This window comes from Sturnira hondurensis, unplaced genomic scaffold (assembly GCF_014824575.4).
Source record: "Sturnira hondurensis isolate 20B ecotype Veracruz unplaced genomic scaffold, ASM1482457v3 Scaffold0014384, whole genome shotgun sequence".
Lineage (NCBI taxonomy): Eukaryota > Metazoa > Chordata > Mammalia > Chiroptera > Phyllostomidae > Sturnira > Sturnira hondurensis.
The window spans coordinates 5,105,203-5,127,177 of record NW_028087015.1 but is presented as its reverse complement, the minus strand read 5'-3'; the positions used below and the strand labels follow the sequence as shown (position 1 = coordinate 5,127,177).

At 38.1% G+C, this 21,975-nt stretch overlaps 1 protein-coding gene and 1 pseudogene across 7 annotated transcripts in view; one reads left to right on the top strand and one right to left on the bottom strand.

Annotated features, from left to right (window-relative positions):
* Positions 1 to 21,975, top strand: part of IPO11 (importin 11) — a 185,143-nt gene that overhangs the window by 26,768 nt on the left and 136,400 nt on the right. For all 7 annotated transcript variants that reach the window (XR_005068903.1, XR_005068904.1, XM_037062876.1 and 4 more), the window contains 5 exons: positions 2,411 to 2,511; positions 7,887 to 7,959; positions 9,323 to 9,526; positions 19,480 to 19,612; positions 21,261 to 21,319. Coding sequence is in view for 5 of the 7 variants with exons in the window: in XM_037062876.1 (XP_036918771.1) it covers positions 2,411 to 2,511; positions 7,887 to 7,959; positions 9,323 to 9,526; positions 19,480 to 19,612; positions 21,261 to 21,319 (570 nt within the window). In the remaining 2 variants the exon portion in view is untranslated. The remainder of the gene's footprint in view (positions 1 to 2,410; positions 2,512 to 7,886; positions 7,960 to 9,322; positions 9,527 to 19,479; positions 19,613 to 21,260; positions 21,320 to 21,975) is intronic.
* Positions 12,586 to 12,658, bottom strand: LOC118998882 (uncharacterized; annotated as a pseudogene).

Here is a 21,975-nt window from a genome sequence, read left to right as displayed (position 1 = left end):
TTGGGCTGCATTTATAACTATCTTGAGGCACGTGTGGCCCGTGGGTCACAGGGTTGACACCCCTGTTTGTTCTTCATTTTATTAGTGTATCCTCCATTTCTGACCGATTCTTTTTTTGTGGTTTCCATGCCCTTTTTTATGCTGTTGAAGTTCTAAGATCATATACTCCTCTTCTAGGTTCATCAAGCATCCTTAGGTTCATCAAGCATCTTTATAACCAGTGTTTTGAAATTTGCATCTGGTGGATTACTTGTCTCCATTTTGTTTAGTCCCTTTTCTGAAGTTCTGTTTTCTTCATGTGGAACATGTATCTGGTAGTTTGTCTGCATGCCTTTATTTTATTCAGTTCTTTTTCTGGAGATTTCTCCTATTTTTTCACTTGGGACCTTCTTTTTTGTTTCTGCGTTTACCCTGTGTTTGTTTCTGTGTATTAGGTAGAGCTGCTATGTCTCCTGGACTTTGTAGAGTGGCCTTGTGCAGTGGATGTCCTATAGGGTCCAGTGGGGTAGTCTCTCAGTCACCTAAGTTGGGTGCTCTAGGTGCATCCCTGTGTGTACTCTCCTGTTGTAGTTGAGCCTCAGTTGCTGTGGGCATCACTGGAGGGATCGACCCCCACTGCCCCCAGGCCCATTGGCTCCTAGAATCGGCTGCAGCTACAGTGGAGGAGTGGCTGTATGGGCGTCGACCCTTTGGAGCAGGACTTGCTTCAGTGGAGCTTTGGTGCTCACCCAGTCTTCTTGTGAGTGTGTTCCTTGTGGAAGTGGGGTTTACAACCCTTGTAGGGTTGTAATCGGGCGTGATCTGAAGCTTTCCCTGGGGTGTCCTGGCTCTGGGGCCTCACAGGAGATGAAAGCTCAGTCACGACCTGTGCCCTGCCACCTTGCATAAGCTACAGAGCTATCTGGAGATGGCATGAGACAGTAAAGGCCACTGGTATTCAAGAGCTACTGGAAATGGCTTGGGTTGACCCACAGTTGGGTAAGGTGGGGTGTCAGGGAATCACCAGGGCAGGCAAACAGTGATAGCCAGGTTGATGGAGACTCCGATATAGTGCCTGCCTGATGGCTCTGCGTGTGTGAGTGGGGTGGGTGTCAGAAAAGGAACATTGACCTCTGCCAGCACTTCTGTCGGGCAGAAAGCTGTTCCTCAGCTCTTGCCCTGATGTCATACAATTCAAGCTGCTGCCCCAATGCTGGAGCTTAGAGGGAGTGAGTAAGTCTGTGTGTGGGCTCATAGGAACAGCCTGGGACTCCAGAAGCCCTTGTCTCCTTCATATACAATCCCCACTGGTTTTTATTAGCTGGAAGTTATGGGGACTTCTCTTCCTTCCACTGAAACCCTGGGCTGGGAGTCCTGGTGTGGGGCTGGGATCCCTTACTTCTCAGAGGGACCTCCACAGCTGAGATATGCCTCCCAATTTTAAACTGCCACATGTGGGTGTGGGACCAGCCCACTCCATGTCTCTGCCCCCGCACCAGTGTTGCTGTGACTGCTTCTTTAAATCCCTAGGGGCAGGGCTTCCATTCAGCTAGATTTCGAGAGGTTCTGAATAATGTTTGTTTTATAATTTAGTTGTAATTTTGATGTGGTTGTGAGAAGATTTGAGTACTGAGGGCATTTACCTACCCTGCCATCTTGATCAGAAGTCCTGTGATGTTTTAAATTACAGTGGAAATATTAGTTTCACTATTTTTATATACATTTATAACTATCAATTACACATTTTTTATAATAATTTTAGTAAAATTCTTAGTAAAAATTTAAAGATCACAGAGCAATTGTTACTTTTTCCCTGATTATTTAGATTATGTTGCATGGTTTAGCTTACACAGTCACTTTTATTGTTTCTGTGACTGCAAAGTGAGGATTACCTATATTAACATAGTGAGTAAATATTTTGAGTAATGGTTAATACTGAGTTGAAATTATTCACATCACATTTGCATTATATAACTTAAAACTGCTCTTCTCTCAAGTGATGTTAAGCACACTTGTATTAATGAGAATATTTTGAAATAATTCATTTCATGGAATGTATTAAAAACCCAAGGGCTTTGACTCCTTAGAATCTTTGAATCTGTGCTGTGATGGGTATATTTTTATTTAATTTAGATGATGTTCAGTTTTGGTGTGTGTACATTGTGGTATATAATGAGGTTTATTTTGTTTTACATTTTTTAGGAAGTTTTTCAAACATGTTTAAAGTAGAATAATGTAATAAATCTTCACCTGTCCATTACTCAGCTTAAACAATTAACATTCTACTGAATGGGTATACTTCTTATATGAAATGTAGAGCTATAGGTATTTAGCAGATAATATGGTATTATAATTTATTTATTCATATTTTATTGTGGGTATATTAAATTTTTAACATGTTTATTATAATACTGCGTATTTTTATTTACAGAATATTTTCACAAACCACACTTTGGATATAAATGTAAGGTGGCTTGCTGTGCTGTATTTTAAAAATGGAATTGATCGTTACTGGAGACGTGTAGCACCTCAGTAAGTTTCATCACTCTCGCCCTCCCAGTGAGTTTGTGTTTATTTAAGTAGCCCATATACTAAAACAGGAGCATTATAGAGATTAGCTGGTCCCTTTGCTAGGATGACATGCAAATTTGTGGAGTGTTTGACATTTAAAAGAAAAAAAAGTGTGTTACTTATTAAAGAACAAATGTGTTCTGCATAGCAATTACAAATCAATATTCATATTGTTTTGTTCCATGATTTTTTTAAATTGGAGGGAGGTGTTTGTATAAATTTCTTTTTTTTAAAAAATATTTTATTTATTTATCTTTAGAGGGGAAGGGAAGCAGAGAGGGAGAGAAATATCAATGTATGGTTGCCTCTGCCGAGGACACACAATGTATCGTGTGTCCCCTGCCGGGAACTGGCCTGCAACCTAAGCATGTGCCCTGACTGGGAATCGAACCGCGATCCTCTGGTTCGCAGACCCGTGCTCAATCCACTGAGCTACACCAGCCAGGGCCCTGTATAAATTTCTTGTTGTCCTGCTTTTGAAGATCTTTAATTTTATAGGCACAAAACAAAGGCAACTTGAGTTGAAGGAGTCATGTTGAAGAATTGGGGTTTTTTTGTTTATTTATTTTGTTAAAGAAGTATGAGATAGGATTTTGAAAAAACAAATTGAGAAGGACATCCAAAGTCTTTTCTGAGCCAGCTGGATGTTAATTCTGGTGTGTTCTGCCTAATTTCCATTGTGGTGGGAATGGGATAGTGTACATTTATAATTTCATCAGATTCCATTGTAACTGCTCTATAGGTGGTTAAGTGAACATACTTCTCTTGATAATTAATTACATGTTACATAATTGATGGAAAGGCAATGTAGGTGTGACCCCAGAATTCACTTGGTAGAAAATAGTGGATCTTGATGAAGAAGTAACGTAGCCTTTCCTTTCCAGTAGATGGCACCATAGCTCTTATACTCACAGGGCCTTAAAAAAAATATTGTCTGAGTACTTCAAAATGCATATAAAATATGGTCTTGAATAATATTGGAAGCAACTTGAATAGTTTCAGGCTATACTTAAGATACTGTAGTATAGAGCAAACCCACCTCTTATTTTAAAATTAATTCATAATTTTGAGACAGAATATTTAATGATGAGAAACTATACTATTGAGTTATTAGAAACAGTGCTGTAGCACAAACTTTTCTGCCATTATATCCAGTTAAATTTCAGGATTTTCCTAAAGTTAATTTGAACAAGTTTACTGATTTGAGAGAAAGAGAGATCAACATCAATTTGTTGTTTCACCCATCTGTGCATTCAGTGGTTGATTCTCATTATGTGCCCTGACTAGGTGAACTGTGCCCTGGGATTGACTGTGCCCTGACTGCAATCTTGGCTTATAAGGGAGGATGCTCCAAACAATTGAGCTACCCGGTCAGGGCCCAAAATTGATTTTTCACTGGTTATGTGAAGAATGTGGTTATGATGAGTATAAGATGGAGGCGTAGGTCGATATACTTTGCCTCCTCGTATGACCAAGACAAGGACAACAAATTTCAAAATAAAAAATAACAAGAACTGCCAGAAAATCGAACTGTATGGAAGTCCGACAACAAAGGAGTTAAAGAAGAAACATTCATCGAGACTGGTAGGGAGGGGTGGAGATGGGAAGCAGGGGCTGAGAGGACTCGAGGCAAGTTGGCAGCTGGAGGACAGGGGCAGGCGAGGCTGTGGCTGTTAGACTGGGCAGTCCCGCATTTGCATGCAGATAAACCAGGAGGAACATCTGGGGGGTGAGACAGACCTCGCAAGTTCCAGGGCAGGGAAATAAAGCTTCAAAACCTTTGACTGGAAACATCTGTGGGGGTTGCAGTGGCAGTAGAAACTCCTAGCCTCACAGGAGAGTTGGTTAGAGACCCACAGGGTCCTAGAAATATGCAAACCCACACACTGGGGAATCAGCACCCCAAGGGCCCAATTTGCTTGTGGGTAGTGGGGAAAGTGACTGAAAGTTGGCTGAGAGCTGAGCAAATAGCATTGTTCTCTCTCAGACCCCTCCCCCACATACAGTGCCACAACACAGCCACGTGGGTTACCCCACCCTGGTGAATACCTGAGGCTTCTCCCCTTACAATGTGGCAGGTGCCCTGAGACAAAAAAAATGTGGCCAAAATGAGAGAACAGAACAAATCTCATAAGTGATGAAGAGATAGCCAACTTATCAGGTACAGAGTTCAAAACACTGGTAATCAGGGTGCTCACAGAAACGGTTGAAAATGGTCACAAAACAGAGGAAGAAGTGCAGACTATGAAAAGTGAAATAAAGGAAAATATACAGGGAACCAACAGGGAAGGTAAGGAAACTGGGTCTCAAATCAATGATTTGGAGCAGAAGGAAGAAATAAACTTTCAATCAAAGCAGAAAGAAGAAATAAGAATTCAAAAAAATGTGGAGAGGCTTAGGAACCTCCAGGACAACTTTAAATGTTCCAACATCCGAATCTTGGGGTGCCAGAAAGAGAAGAGGAAGCTCAAGAAATTGAAAACTTACTTGAAAAAATAACGAAGGAGAACTTCCCCAGTCCGGCAAAGGAAATAGACTTCCAGGAAATCCAGGTAGCTCAGAGAGTCCCAAAGAAGTTGGATTCAAGGAGGAACACACCAAGGCACATCATAATCACGTTACCCAAGACTAAAGAGGACAGAATCTTAAAAGCAGCAAGAGACAAGGAGATAGTTGCTCTGTCTGGTGTGGCTCGGTGGATTCAGCATTGGACTGGGAACCAGAGCATTGTGGGTTCGATTCCCAGTCAGGGCACAAAGTGGTGTGGCTCAGTGGATTCAGCATCGGACTGCGAACCAGAGCATTGCGGGTTCAATTCCCAGTCAGGGCACAAGCCTGGGTTGTGGGCCAGGGCCCCAGAGGCAACCACGCATTGATGTTTCTCTCCCTTTTTCCTTCCCTTCCCCTCTCTCTAAAAACCTGAAAAAAAGAGGGAGAGAGATAAGGAGACAGTTACCTATAAAGGAATTCCCATGAGACTGCCAGCTGATTTCTCAAAAAAAATCCTTGTAGGCAAAGGAGTATTTAAAGTCATGAAAGGCAGAGACCTATATCTAAGATTACTCTATCCAGCAAAGCTATCATTTAGAATGGAAGGACAGTCAGATAAAGTGTTTCCCAGTAAGGTAAAGTTAAAGGAATTCTTCATAACCAAGCTTTTATTATATGAAATGATAAAGGGACTTATCTAAGAAAAAGATAAAAAATATGGACAGTAAAATGACAACAAACTCGCAAATATCAACAACTGAACTTACAAATCCCACAAAAACTAAACAAGTAACTAGAACAGGAACAGGATCGCAGAAATGGAGATCACATAGAAGGTTATTAGCCAAGATGGAGGGAGGGGAAGAATAGGGGAAAAGGTACAGGGAATAAGAAGTATAATTGGTAGGTACAAAATAGGGGGAGGTTAAGAATAGTATGGGGAATGGAGACACCAAAGAACTTACATGTATGATCCATGAACATGAACTAAGGTGGGGAAATGCTGGTAGGAGGATGGTGTAGGACAGAGGGGAATAAAGAAGAGAAAAGAAGTGAAACAACTGTAACAGCATAATTAATAAAATATTAAAAAATAATATGGTTATAATGGGTACAGATAGTCATTTGCAATGACTAAAAGGGAGAATAAATTATGATTAAATATTTTAGATTTAACTTTCACATAGTTAAAACTAAAGTTCATTTTAAAAAATTAATGGTGTTATATGATTTTAGGAAGTTAAATCCCAACGTATCTCTCTTAGTATATATTGAGATACAAGGTAGAAAGGATGAATGTACTTATGAGGAAAGGATGTTAAGAATGTACTGAAAACGGGAGCAAGGGAACAAAGATTAGTAATCAAAGTGATATTGAAATTGATACTTAAAATCTGCTGGTTTATATTTTTTCTGTTTATTTATTTTAAGTTATATTGTATTGATTGTGCTATTAAAGTTGTCCTGATTTTTTCCTGTCCGTCTGCCTGCAACTGGCAGCCCCCACTCCCCCAAGCAACCCCCTCACCGTTGTTCATGTCCATGGGTCATGCATGTAAGCTCTTTGGCTGCTCCATTTCTTATAATGCACTTTATATCCCTGTGGCTATTCTGTAACTACCTATTTGTACTTCATAGTCCCCTCACCTCTTCACTCATTCTCCCACAGCCCCTTCCCATCCCACATCCATCAAAAGGCTCTCCATATCTATGATTCTGTCTGTTCTTGTTTGCTTAGTTTGATTTTTAGATTGACTTGATATGTACTTTTGCCAGTTATATTGTAAATAATTTTGATCTTGTTCTTTTTCTTAAATAAGTCCCTTTAACATTTTATGTAGTAATGGTTTGATGATACTGGACTCCATTTTTTTCTTTTCTGCAAAGCTCTGTATTTGCCCTTCAATTCTAAATGGAGCAGTCTTGGCTTAGGTCTCTCCTTTTCATGACTTTAAATATGTCTTGCCAGCCCTTCCACCCTGCAGAATTTCTTTTGAGAAATCAGCTGACAGTCTTATGGGAACTCCCTGTAGGTAACTAACTTCTTTTCTCTTGCTGATTTTAAGATTCTCTCTTTATCTTTAACCTTTGGCATTTTAATTATGATGTGTCTTGCAGTGGGCCTCTTTGTATTTTGTTTGGGACTCTCTGTGCTTCCTGGTCTTGCATGTCTATTTACTTCACCAAATTAGGGAAGATCTCTTTCATTATTTTTTCAAATAGGGTTCTAATTTCTTGCTTTTTCTCTTCTCCTTCTGTACCCCTATGATGGGAATGTTGGATCTCTTGAAGTTGTCCCAGAGTCTGCTTATACTATACTCATTTTTTTTTTATTCTTTTTCTTGGTGTTGTTCTGATTGGTTGTTTTTTGCTTCCGAATGTTCCAAATCCTTGATTTGATTCTTGGCCTCATTCACTCTACTGTTGTTTTCCTGTAATTTGTTCATTATTTCAATTAGTGTATTCTTCATTTCTATCTGGATCTTTTTAATGCTGTTGAGGTCCTCACTAAGTTCCTTGAGCATCCTTATAACCAGTGTTTTGAACTCTGCATCTGATAGATTGCTTACCTCCATTTTGTTTAGCTCTTTTTCTGGAGTTTTTATCTGCTCTTTCATTTCGGCCATGTTTCTTTGCCTCCTCCTTTTGGCAGCTTCTCTGTTTGTTTCTGTGTATGCTTTAGAATTACTTGATGTGCCAATGTAATGAACATAATTTTATTTATTTACCAAAAACAATTGAGCCTTGTTTAAAAGGCTTTTTTCTTGTTAAAACTCACAGTAGTGCTTACCTGCATTCATTGTTAGGTAGCATTATCTTGCATAGTAAATATATCTTTTTTTCAGTGCTCTCTCAGAGGAGGAGAAATCTACATTGCGTGCAGGGCTAATTACCAACTTCAATGAACCAGTAAACCAGGTGAGTGAGAAAACGAATGCTAATTATTCTTTCTCTTTTTTTTACTTTTTGTTTCTTTTCCAAACTAATTTTGTTTCTTGGCGTTAAAAAGAAAATGTTGCTGCATAATGTCCATTTGTGTTATTTATGCATACTTCTCTGTTGGTTTTTTAATTTTGAGACCCAGTTCTAGGTATTAAGAATTTTGGTTAGATTTGGCTATTAATTATTTAAAATACAGAAGTCTTTTTAATACATACTTGTATACTTCTTAAACTTCCTCAGATTTTGAGCTAACATTGAAAGCTAATGTCTTTTTATTTGTAGTCTTAGCACATAGAGATTAATTTTAATGATTTAGATCATCTTTCCCCCCTTTTTGTAAGCTATAGGATGATTTCAGTTTTTTTCTCTTTCATCCATCACGTTTTCAATTCTTACTACTTGCAGAATAGATAGTAAACTATACAGTCTGCTCCCACCATAGTGGATTTCTTTTTCTAAGAATAAATGAAGTTTTGCTTATGGATACAAAGTACACTGTATTTGGTCATGTATCCAATGTAGCTTTATCTCAGCTTACTTAACTGGTCTCAGTTTTTTGCCTTATAGTTCCTTAGGGGGATCAGGAAGGTGGAAAGGAATTGAGTAACTCTCCCTGGGGCAGGGTTGATTGGGGTGTGTTTGGGTGATTGAGAGATGAACCACTTGTTAGATGTCCTGTCATCCAGCATTTGAGAAATACTGATCTGAACAGGTACCATTATTTAAATATCTAATATTGGATATTTATTTCTATTTTTAGGTGAGTACTTCTCAAATTTTTTGATTTTAGAAGTTCCTTATACTGCCAAAATAAAACTCTAAAGGGTAGTATCTGTTGATATTTACTGTGTTAGAAAATAAAACCAAAAAATAAATATTAATTGAAATAAAACCATTCCTTATTAATATAAATGGAATTTAAAAAAATGAGTGATAGCTATTTCTCAAAACAATATATAATTTAATGAGAAGAGTTGCATTGTTCCGCATGTTTGTATATGTCTTTTGTGTCTGGCTTTTAAAGGAAGACCTCTGCATTTTCATAGCTGCTTCTTCATTTACTGTGTTGCAACATACTATTTTGGTAGAAGTTACATGAAGATAATGTGTTATTGGGAAAGGGAGGATCTCACGGAACGTGTTTTAGGTCCCCGGACCTAAATCTGAGGTCTATAGACCATACTTTGAAAACCACATCTTAAACAGTTGTTTTCTCAAAATTCTATTCATTTTGGTCAAATGTATAGTTAACCAGAAAGGCAACTTAACTGTGAATGCATTTCTTATTCATTGTTTTATGCATATGTTTGTTTTTGATGGTTAATTTTTCCTTCTCCAGATTGCAACTCAGATTGCAGTGCTGATTGCGAAGGTGGCTCGCTTGGACTGTCCCAGACAGTGGCCTGAGCTGATTCCCACTCTTATAGAGTCTGTGAAAGTACAAGATGATCTTCGACAGCACAGGGCATTACTTACCTTTTATCACGTTACCAAGACTCTGGCCTCTAAACGTCTAGCTGCTGATAGAAAACTATTTTATGATGTAAGTAATTTAACATAATTTGATTATGAAAACTGTGCTTATATAAAAATTGTAATTTTGTGTAAACGTTTTATTGAAAGATTGCGAATTTTTTGTAATTGACTTCAGAGTTTCAGAATAATAGGTAGTATCTGAAAGATTTGAGGGGAATTGGTTAGTGAAGAACAGTCTGACAGTAGAGACTGGTTTGAGGCTGTTGAGGTAGTTCAGACGAGATGATGAAGCTCTCAAATGAAGCAGTGCTAAAGGGAACATTTAGGAGAGTGTATAGAGTTGAAATCTAGGAAGTTAAAATTGACATGTCTGGGTGCTGGATGGACATAGGGCGGATGTAGGAAGAAGGAGTCGGACATAACTGTGGGGCAGTAGTCCTTCATTGGGTGTTTTAGCACCATTTGTTGAAGATCTTTTCTCCATTCAGTTGCTTTGGTGCTTTTGTATTGGACTGTCTTGACTTACCAAAACAGCAACATTGTTCAATGTAACATTGTGCAGTGTAACATTTTGGACTGCACTGTGTGACACTGGTGGGTCTTAAAGTGTTTTTAACAGTGTTCTTGCTTTGGGGGGCATCCTCATTTTGAGCATAGTGCTAGGGAATCTTCATTTGGCTCCCCAGGTGATTCTTACCATACACCAAGGTTGAGCCAGAACCATACTATGTCCTCTTTATTTTTAACCCATTGGGTTCAGTCAGTCTTATGTTTACTGAAGATGCTGAGTATAAGAGTTCTTGTTGTTAAAGGTTGCTTTTTAAATGTCATTTTTGCTTGATATCTAAGTAGGACTAAAGAAATGGACAGTCCTGGCCTGCTGGCTCAGTTAGTTAGACCGTTTTATCCCCTATAGCAAAAGGTTGTTGGTTTGATTCCTGTTCAGGGCACATAGGTTGTGGGCAAGTGCAGGAGGCTACCGACTGATCTTTCACTTTCTCTCTCTCAAATCAATAAACATATCCTTGGGTGGGGATTTAAAAAGAAAAGTAAATGGACAGTTTATGTTCTCAAGTCTTTCTATGAATTTCTTGTTAATTTTTCTCACCTTCATCCCTTTGATTTGTCTCTTCCCGCCCCCCCATCCAAGTGTACTACTCTTTAATCCTGTGATTTCATTGTTGTTAAAATACATAGAACCTTGGTGTTTCAAATATATACGGCATACTGACATAAACAGAATATTTTGGGAAAAAATTATTCTTGACTGCACCTTTCACTTTTCAGTGTTACAGCTTCTTCCTTTGATTGAGATGAGTTTTGGTTATGTCCAGTTCATTACCTGTAGGTTAATTCTTCTTTTGATGTCTTCTGACTTTCTTTTGCAGTCAGTGCTTTCTGTAAAGTTTTATATACCTGTTGACAAGCCATTAACAAGTTGTCTTTTTCTCGTAAGCAACTCAGTGTCCTTGATCCAAAAGTAATGGATTCAAACTTCAGTTTTCTAAGTTCTTTTTGATAGTCATCGGCTTCATTAGCTTTATTCTGGTCTGAAGTCAGAAGTCCTAAAGTCAAGCCCTCGCAATGGCTGTGTTCCTCCTGGCAGCCCCAAGGGGAGAATCTGTTTGCTTGCCTTTTTAGCTTCTAGAGGCCACCTCCTTTCCTTGGCCTGTGGCTCCTTCCGTCAAGTCACTCCAACCCCCATGCTCACACCTGTGTTTGTCCGTTTGTTTTATTATTGGAAGTTTTTCATATGAAAGTCTTATATGAAAGATGCTGTGTTCCTGTTACTCTTTATTACCCTTCTATAGAAGTCTTAATTCTTAGTTTGGCTTTCTCAAGTTTTATGCTCCTAATGTGTTGCCTTGGTTTTCACTATAATTTTTATTTAGCCAAGGCAATCTCAACAGATTTTATCTTAGCAGGGATAAAATCTTATTTGAATTTGCTTCCTGACCTCTTCAGCTCTCATGCTGAGTTTTCTCGTAGTGTGATGCTACTTCCTTTCCACATAGAGTAAGTATAGGCCTACTCAGCTGACTTCCATTACAACATTTTTTACATTGTGTTGAGTTACAGTTGTTAACTACCGTTTTTATTAAGAATGTACAGGTGTTTTAAAAATATGTTAGGAAATTATAAAGACATACAGAAAAATAAAGGACAAATAAACTGCCATATACCCATGACCTGCATTTAGCAGTTACCATTTTGTTTTTGCTTTATTGCTTTTTTTCTAAGGTATTTTAAAGTGATTAAAAGATTACATGATGTGTTATTGCTAAATACTTTGGTATTCAGCTGTAAAAGATAAGTGGTCCTGAGGGGAAAAAACTTTAATATATAAAATGCCAGAAGAAATAAAACTTCCTGTAATGAATGCTTTCCTTTTGATACTCATGGAGTCGAGTCTTTGTATATCTCAGTTAAAGTCACTGAGCCTACAGTGGGTGGCACTGTTTTGGCTCAGAAAAAGGAAGTACCAGTTATTTGGGGTTTTCCTGTACCCGTGCCTAAAACATTTCATTCAATAGCTTATTTTTGTATTGTCTAACTGAATATTTCTTCCCCCCTCCACATTTTTTGGAAAGAAATGTAGAAGGAATATTTTTGTTCTTCATATTTGCTTCCTCCATTAGTTTCTCTTTTCCAGCTGAGACTTATATAAGTGTACGTCGGCTGGTGTTTTCTGGAGCATATAGAAACCTGTGCAGGGCCTGTGTGTATGGGATCGTTGGCACTGCTCCCAAATTCCTGTCATTTTTTCTTTATCTGTCCTCTTTCACCATTGGGCTGAAAAGATAGTTTTTATTGCTGCTTCATCATCTCAATCATCCCTATTTGGATAGAGGCCTTTTGTAGGCCAGCTAAAAAGAATCACAAACTGTTGCTTTAATAAATACCTAATATCCTTAGCCAGGTGCTTAACTCCAGAACTGGATCTGAAACAAAGGAGAATATTAATTAAGAAGCATTTTTTCTGTACTACTGTTTATTTCTTTCTTTTTCTTTTCTTTATTTTTTAAAAATTGTCCTTTAGTGCGTTTAAGAGCCAGCCCTTCGCTTAGGATGGCCCCCCCTACACTGAGAGGGAGATGGCTGTGTGTTCTGCCAGACCCCCCCCCNTTTCTCCCACCCCCCCCCCCCCCCCCATTAACAGCTGAGCACAGGGGAGCTGAGAACGCGTAGGCCAGGACGAGTACTGTTTTTTTCTTGATTTCTGTTTCAGGTGCTGAATACCTTCAGTCAGCAATACCTGCTGTTTGCCAACCCACTTTTGTTGTTTTATATTTATATTCCTAATTTGAAGAAGTTTTATACTGTACTTTTGAGGACCAGAAAGAGGGAAGACTTAATAAAGATCTAATTTTGCCATTAGTGTCTGTAAATGTTACTGTGTTAATTTTTAAAGAAGTGGGGATGAAGAATTTCAAACATTGCTTAACATGGAATGGAGTAAAACTTTTGATTTACTGATTTATCTGAATTACTGAACTTTCTTGCACGTTTTACAATCAAATTATAAAAGAAAAAGAGGATGATTTTATGGAGCAAAATACCATTTCATTTTAATGACTTTGATTGTACCATGAGGAAATACTTCCTTTTATCCAGATCTTGTGATGATAAGAATCTTGGTACGGTATTCAGAAGTGTCCTGTGGTATATTTTGTTCTTTGCATTGGGAGTGAATGGGAGGGTTTTTTTAGTGCATATACTATAATTTACATCATGCATATGCAGTGGTGGAATTCTGTAAGGGATAGTTTCCTGGTAATACAAGCAGTATCTGAAAAAACAACAACAGTTAAAAGTAGTTTTGTCCTTTTGCTACCATTATTGTAAAATACTCTTAAAAATAAATTCTGACATGATTTAAAAATATACTGGTGATTTAGAGTGGCAGGGTCTCCCTTAAAGTTTTTCTTCTTCTTCTTCTTTTTTAAAGATTTTATTTATTTATCTTTAGAGAGGAAGGGAAGGAGAGAAGGAGAGAAATATCAGTGTATGGTTGCCTCTCATGAGTCCCCTGCTGGGAACTGGCCTGCAACCCAGGCATGTGCCCTGACTGGGAATCGAACCGTGATCCTCTGGTTCACAGGCCCGAGCTCAATCCACTGAGCTACACCAGCCAGGGCAAAGTTTTTCTTCTTAAGCAAATATGAGAGTTCATCTGGACAACTCTTTCTCAAGCTTAATCTTACTTATAATTGAGGAAATAAGGATGCTTACCATTGTTGTCTTTATTGAGTCTGACGTATAGTGATAACAATATTTTACATATATGTGAAAAACATTTAGTGTATTTTAGCTGTATCCTTTTTTTTTTAAAGATTTTATTTATTTATCTTTAGAAGGGAAGGGAAGGAAAGGAGAGAGGGAGAGAAACATCAATGTGTAGTTGCCTTTCGTGCGTCCCCTGCTGGGAGTTGGCCTGCAGGGAACTGGCCTGCAACCCAGGTATGTGCCCTGACTGGGAATCGAACCGTGATCATCTGAGTCGCAGGCCCGTGCTCAATCCACTGAACTACACCAGCCAGGGCTTTTAGCTGTATCTTTGATAGATACTCGACACAAATAATAGAACAAAAGGAAACATTTTTCTGTTGAGTGGTGCACACAGAAGATCTGGGATTTACTCTTTTTAGATGAGATTCTGATTCCACAATTTGTTGCATTTATATTAGCAGCAGTGTTGGCCTCAGTGAGCATGTGGGAAAATTTTTCTTTGTGCAGTTATGAAAAGGAAATTCTACTGTTACTGAATTGTGATATGATTTTTGGAGAATAGGAGTTACTATACTGACTTTGAATGTATGGGATAGTATCTATTTATTATTAATTTATATTTTGATGTTGGAAATTTTAAGTAGCACTTATTTATACAAATAATGCTTACTTTGTTTTACTAAATTACTATGTAGTTAATTGGTAGTGTCTGTATTCAGAGGCATTAGAACATAAAAATTAAAAATGCAGGCTCCAAGTATATTTCCTGATTTAAATCTTACCTCTTCCTCTTATTAATTATGCTGTTCGCTTTTGGACAAGTTACTTAACCTCTCTATACCTCAGTAAGTTTTCTTATTGTAAAAGGGGAATAATAATACTACTTTTTAGATCATGATGATTAAATACATTGATACAGGTGAAATACTGAGAGTAGTGCCTATGACAGTATGTATGGTTCAATAAGTGTCTTACTGTTATAATAAATATTATTATTCTGTTAATATTGTTATTTTTATCATGTAAATTATAATTATCTGCATAAATATTTGTGTCTTAATACCTTTTATAAAATTTCAAGTGACTTTAGGTAACACTCAAGTAAATTATTATATAGACAATCCTTCTGAACAATTTTGATAGACTCTATATGTATGTAGAAGTTAATATTAAGTAGTTTTAAGGAGGAGACACAAAAAAGGGTTATGAAATAATTCAAGTTGTCATTTTGTTGTAAGCAGGGGACTGTTTCAGAATGTAATAGTTTTCTGTTTGTTTTTAAAATTTGGATATGCTGCACTTTGGGTTTTATATTATTTTTCATTTTAGAGTACGTTTATTAAAGCTGAGGACAGTGAAACAGGGAAGGGCTTAGAGTAGAAGAAGCAACTGGAGTGAGCCCAGGCGGACTACTTCGGCTCACTGAGAGGCTGGAGAAAAGAGAGCCTTGGAGGACAGGTTCAGGGGATTAGCTGGCACGAGCTGCAGGCACCCCATTGCTCCCCAGGTTGCAGGTCTCGAGGAGTCACTTACAGTTTACGAGGTACCTGCCTGTGGGGAAAGAGAAGGGAGAAGGGAAAGGTGCAGGGGTGCTCCGGGGAGAACATGCCTAGTTTTAAAACTGAACTTTATTTTTGTCTTATGTATAATTTCTACTGTGCCCTGCCTATAAATCCTTCTATTTTTACTCTTATACTTTATTCTGGCTGACAAATATTTTTATGATATGTGTGCTTGTGAAAGTTTAGGATGCTATAACTCAAAGTTACACAGTAAATGAAATAAACGTTAGAATAATGGATGGATTTTCTGACTCTAAACATATTTTAGCCTCATATTCTCAGAAAGGACTAAGAAAAATGTTAACATTTATTGAAGCTATAAGTAAAGCTTACACGTTTGAGCTAAAGCTTCTTTTTTCCCCCTATCCGATTATATCCCTTCTCTTTTTAAAATATATTTTATTGAATATGCTTATAGTTGTACCAGTTTTTCCCACTTTGCCCTCCTCCTCCCAGTACCCTGCCCCCCTCCCTGTGGCACTGCCCACCGTAGTTCATGCCCATGAGCATGCATATACGTTCTTTCACTACTCCATTTTCTACACTGTATTAACATACCCCGGTCTGCTCTGTGCTTACTAATTTGTACTTCTTAGTCCCTGTATCTTTTCCCCAATTTTCTCCCTTCCTCTCCTAGCTGGTAACCCTCCAGATGACCTTCATATCTATGATTCTGGTCCTGTTCTGCTTGTTTGCTTAGTTTGTTTTTTAGATTCAGTTGTAGATAGTTGTTATTTTGTTGTCAGTTTAATCTTCATAGTTTTGATCTTTTTCTTAGATAAATCCCTTTAACATTACATATAATAATGGCTTGGTGATAATGAACTCCTTTAGCTTTACCTTGCCTGGGAAGCACTTAATCTGTCCTTCCATTCTAAATGATAATTTTGCTGTGTAGAGTAAATGTAGGTTGTAGGCCCTTGCTTTTCATCACTTTGAGTACTTCTTGCCAGTCCCTTCTCGCCTGCAAAGTTTCTTTTGAGAAATCAGCCAACAGTCTTACAGGAACTCCTTTGTAGGTGACTCTCTGCTTTTCTCTTGCTGTGTTTAAGATTCTGTCTTTATCTTTGACCTTTGGCATTTTAATTGTGACATATCTTGGTGTGATCCTCTTTGGGTCCAAGTTGTTTGGGACTCTGTGCTTCCTAAACTTGTATGTCTATTTCCTTCACCGAATTAGGGAAGTTTTCTTTCATTTATTTTTCAAATAACTTTTTAATTTCTTACTCTTCCTCTTCTTCTAACACCCTGATTCAAAAGTTGGTACATTTGAAGTTGTCCCAGAGATTCCTTGCCCTATGCTCATTTTTAAATTATTTTTTCTTCTTGATGTTCTGATTGAATGTTTTTTTTCTTCCTTATGTTCCAAATCATTGGTTGGATTCTCACCTTCACCCCCTCCACTGTTGGTTCCTTATAAATTTTTCTTTATTTCACTTAGTGTAACCTTCATTTCTGAGTGGATGTCTTTTATGCTGTGGGGGTCCTCACTAAGTTCCTTGAGCATCGTAGTAAACATTGCTTTGAACTCTGCATCTGATGGATTGCTTATCTCCATTTTGTTTAGTTCGTTTTCTGGACTTTTGTTCTCCTTTCATTTGGGCCATATTTCTTAGTCTCCTCACTTTGGCAGCTTCCCTGGGCTTGTTTCTATGTATTAGGTAGAACTGCTTTGACTCCCCCTCTCAGTAGCAGGGCCTGTTGCAGAACAGCTCACAGATAAGATGGATGAGACTGAGCCTCTGGTGATCACCAGGGTGGGGCACCTTTGTGAACCAGGTTGATGGAGTCTCAGATATGGTGTTAGGATCTGTGGCTCTGGGTGGGGAAGGGCTCAGAAAAGGGACAGTGGCCACTGACTGGCCTCTGGAGATTTGTCTGGGAGGAAATTGTCCTATAGCACTCACCCTGAAGTCAGATACTTCAGTTTCTCCCCATATGCCGCTGCTGCCCTTCCAAATGCTCCTCTGGTGCAGTAGTCCGGAGGGAGTGAGTCTGCATAAGTTCTAAGTTTATTGCAGGCGCTTTAAGAGGAGATCCTTTAGAATCTCACATTTTCTTCTGTTGCGTCAACCCCCACTGGTTTTTACATCCAGAAGTTATGGGGGCTTACCTTTCTGGTGCTGGAACCCTTGTCCGGGTATTCTGCTGTAGGTCTGGGATCCCTCGTTCCCGAAGTATCCATCTCAGTTTTTATCCACCAGACGTGGGTGTGGGACTGTTCATTTTATGTTTTTGAGTGTCTGCCCCTTGTACCTGTCTGTACAAGTATGACTTCTTTAATTCCTTAGTTGTCAGACTTTTTTATAGCTCAATTATTTTGAGGATTCTGAATACTGGTGTTTTTATAGTTTAGTGTAATTTTTCTGTGGTTATGCAAGGAAACAAGCCATGTTTATCTACACCTCCATGACTGGAAAGTTCTCCATACATTTATTTTAAAAGAGGTGACTATACATTCTTGGAGCTAATATGAATTAGCTCCAAGACACACTGGGTTCCATGCCAGCCCCTCTGGTGCTCTGTGCCCCTGCTTTGGCTCCCCTGGGCTTGGTGATTCCTGGGTGCTCAAGAGGCAGGGGCAGGAGGTCAGATTATCCCTTCTAATTAGATTATTTGCTTCTATGTTACAACAGTATTTCATGGGATGATGTCAATTTTAGACTGTTAACTTTCTATGATACTACTGCTTGTGCTGGTGTATTGCTTGAGATCATTGGCATTATGATATTTTGGCTGTAATGAAACATTAAGAAATAGTTTGATATTACTTCTGAAATGTTTTATGTGTATTTGAGAATGTGCTGAGGTGTCTTAAAAGTAGTTATTGCAGCTCTTGTCAAGAGTGCATGCAGGACAAGGGGGAGACAAGGCCTAGTCCTTACTGATCAGTTGGTGAAGAAAGGAGCCACTCTTAGATCCAGATGGTTTCTTTACTTTGAACTGAGAAAAGAAGTTAGCCATTGGTACCCCTCCCTGTGGTCTCTCCCTGTGGTCTCTGACCTACCTGCCAAGTAGAACGACCGAAGCAATAGGGCTGAATGACTCCAGTGCAGTTAGTGGGGTGCCCTACTCCTGAAAAGCGACTTCTAAACTGTCACTGGGTGGCTTTATTTTCTGCATCTGTTCTGAAGAGGGTAGGGAAGAAATCCTTACACCCTGTGAGAACCCTGGAAGTGAGGAGAAACTGCCTCATGACAGCTTAACAGAGCAGATAGGGAAGTGAGCAGGAGGTGGTCTAGCAGTGCCTTAGCTGCCTTTCATCCTTTTGTGTTCCAGGAAGACCACAAGGTGTTAGTGGGTACTAGGATTAACTGTTTCCCCACACGTGTAAGCACAGGCCATTACAATTCCTGAGTTAAAATAATAAAAGTAGGATTTGATTTTTTCATAGAAATATTGTTATATTTACAGAATTGCATTTCTGACTGGTTGCTGATGGCTAACCTTACCATAAATAAAATGGTTCACTAGTTGAAATGATAAGCTTATACCTTGAATAAGAAAATTTTTCTGAAGTCTGCTAATAATAGACATGCATTTTCATTTGTTTTATATTTAAATAAAATGGCCGTGCAGGCTCAGCTAGATTGGTCCTACACCGTGTGGGAGAAAGGTACCACTGGAAGATAATTCCGCCTGAGCCCGAGAGGCAGAGGTGGACTGCATCTCAGTGTGAGAGTAGGGCTTTTAAATAGCAGCGTGTGTTACAAAAGCATCCTGACAAGCTTTGTGTCTGTATGCAGTGGTTTGTATGTTCCTGGTAGATGCTCAGAAACCATATGGGTGAAACTGGCAGAACACAGAAATTCGACTCCTTTGTATTTCAGTTTCTTAGTATATTGACTTCATCTGATATACTCAGTGACAGTCCATAAATCAGTGTTTTAAACACTGAGCACTGCAACCTATAAGCAGAAAATAAAAAGTACAAATAGAAAATAACAGACTGTAATGCAGGCATTATGCTGAGTATTTTTTCAAGAAAATAATATTTTAGGGAGGGCATGTGTATTTTGTGTGTGTGTTCATAGCAAAAGCCGATGTAAACTGTATTTACTCTGCATTTTGGCTCAGAAATTTTGAAACGTTATGATAAATGACTCTTGATTATATTAAATCTCATAGAAAATGTCTGCTCAATTTAAAAACCTAAATGTATTATATGTAGGTCTAATTGATTACCGAAATCTATAATGTGAACAAACTTGTTGATATTTCTTTACAGTTAGCGTCTGGAATTTATAATTTTGCTTGCTCTCTGTGGAATCACCACACAGACACATTCCTTCGGCAAGTTTCCACTGGCGATGAAGCTGCTGTTCTGAGTTCTCTAGAACGAACTCTACTGTCATTGAAAGGTACTGTTAAACTTGGCATGTTTGTTTTTGAAATGACGTACTTCAGAACAGTCACCAGATAATTCTTCTGGATGGATTTTCTGTTACTAGTCTCACTGACAGGATAGGGGTTAATTTCTCCCTCAGAGACAAGGGCTAATTTGTAGTTTGTTTTTATTTTATGAGAATAGTGCTTCCTTTACTCTAATGAGTGCAAGTGTGCGATAGTTTTATGTTATGTTCACGATAGTGTCATCTCATGGCTCTGAATGCATTCCTTTGAAATATTTCTACTTTCTTCTGCTTCTACTTTACATTTCTCATGTATGTAATTTTAAGGGCTTCTACCCTATTGTCATGCTGACTCTGCTGTCCACAAGGTATAGTTGAGCTCTATTTTCCAGTTCTTTTCCCAGAGAACTCAGTTTCCATCTTACTACTTGTACCTCTGGCTCACTTAGATTTTAGACAGTACCCGATGGGGTGTCCTCTTGGCTTGCGTTTTTCAGTGCTTTGCTTGTAGGCATTCTCTTGGCAGAAATCTTCATTTTTACCTTTTCTAAGCTGAGTTACTTTATCTCGAATGTATTTTGAGATTCCTTTTTTTTTTTAAATACCAGATTGGTTATTCTCTTTGCCTTTTAGTCTTTCTCCTAAGGAGCTTTTGATCTCAAGGAGCTTTTAGTTTTCTCTTACTATAGCTTATTTAACATCCTTCTATTTTATTCACGGTCCCTTTATCATATTCACATTAGTGCCTTAAGATGCCACTGTACACTCTTGGCACTAGTCTGTCACTTATATTAACCAAGCAGGGGATGCACAAAATCCAACTCTCAGCATATTTTGGTGAACTTTATGCACAGGGTGAATGCTTTTAAAGGACTGCGAACAATAAAATCTGTAGTACAAGTGGGTGGAGATGGTTTTGTGACCATCCTTGAGGAAGAAATTCAAAGGCTTTAGAGAGAGATAAGATATATACTCAAGAAAGAATGAGAGAAACTTGTATAAGGTTATATATACATAAAACTGTGTATAAATACTGAATTTAATGATTGAGGAATTTTCACATGTCCTTTTGATTATAGACTTTTCTTGCTTTACTGATTTCAGAGTTTAATTCCAGACCCTAAGGATGTAGCTCTACTATATATTAGCCTGCTTTAAGCTTTTCCATATCTCCACATCTCAAGGTCTTAGATACACATTGGCATTTCTAAGGCATTAGGCCTAGAAAAAAAATTCCATAGCATTTTAAAAAAATACTTATTTCATCCCACTATGAACCCTTGAGGCATAGTTTAAAGATTATGGACTAGATAGAGGTAATCTTTTCAGATTCAACCAATAAGGGTTATTGCAAGTGAGAGGTACTAACAATTATAGAAATTAAGAGAAAATTTGCACTGTAGTTTCAGAAAAATGAGTAGTTATTGTGGGAAGAGCACTGGTTTTGAGTCACAACAACTTGGCTTTAGTTCCGTCTTTCCCACTTAGTAAACCAAGCAGTGACCAGAGGTTATCTTTCTGTATCTGTTAAGCGTAAGGATTATAACCTTCAAATTTGATGAGGTTTTGTGATTCTGAGATTTTATTATGATCATGATTTTAGTATGACAATTTATGAAAAAATAAGATGCAAATAAAGCTTGGTTTTACTTTTCAGTGCTGCGTAAATTAACTGTTAATGGATTTGTGGAACCTCATAAGAATATGGAAGTGATGGTAAGTGAAAGAAGTAACTGACTTCTTGTGACTGTAGGAAAATGCTTGGTATATTCCTGAAAAATTTGAAGCTTGTTTTTTTTAAAGATTTTACTTATTTATTTTTAGAGAGGGGAAGGGAAAGACAGGAACATCCATGTGTGGTTGCCTCTCACACACCCCCTACTGGGAAGCCTAGTCCGCATCCCAGGCATGTGCCCTAGACTGGGAATTGAACCAGTGACTTTCCGGTTCATAGGCTGGCACTCAATCTACTGAGCCAGACCAGCTAGGGCTATTTTTTTTTTTTTACTCGACAACCATTTAAAAGTTTTTATTACATGACAGCCTGAATTTTATTTTTACCATTTTGTGTGTTAATTATCCTTTTGGACTTGTGGCTTGTTTTTACTACATTGAAGCAGCTGTTGTGTGAAGAGGTGACATTGTGAGTGTTTATTTGAATTTGAATTTAATGAACTGTGAATTTGATTGCTGTTGTAGCATTACCAAATGTGTCATAGATATTGATATTATTGATAAAAATATATTTTTTTCTGTAAAAAGTATATTTTTATATATTTACAGTGAATTTTTCCTTCTGATCATGGCATTTATACCTTCTCTTTGCAGTCAATTAAAAAATATATACAAGAGGGAGAAATCCTACCGATAAG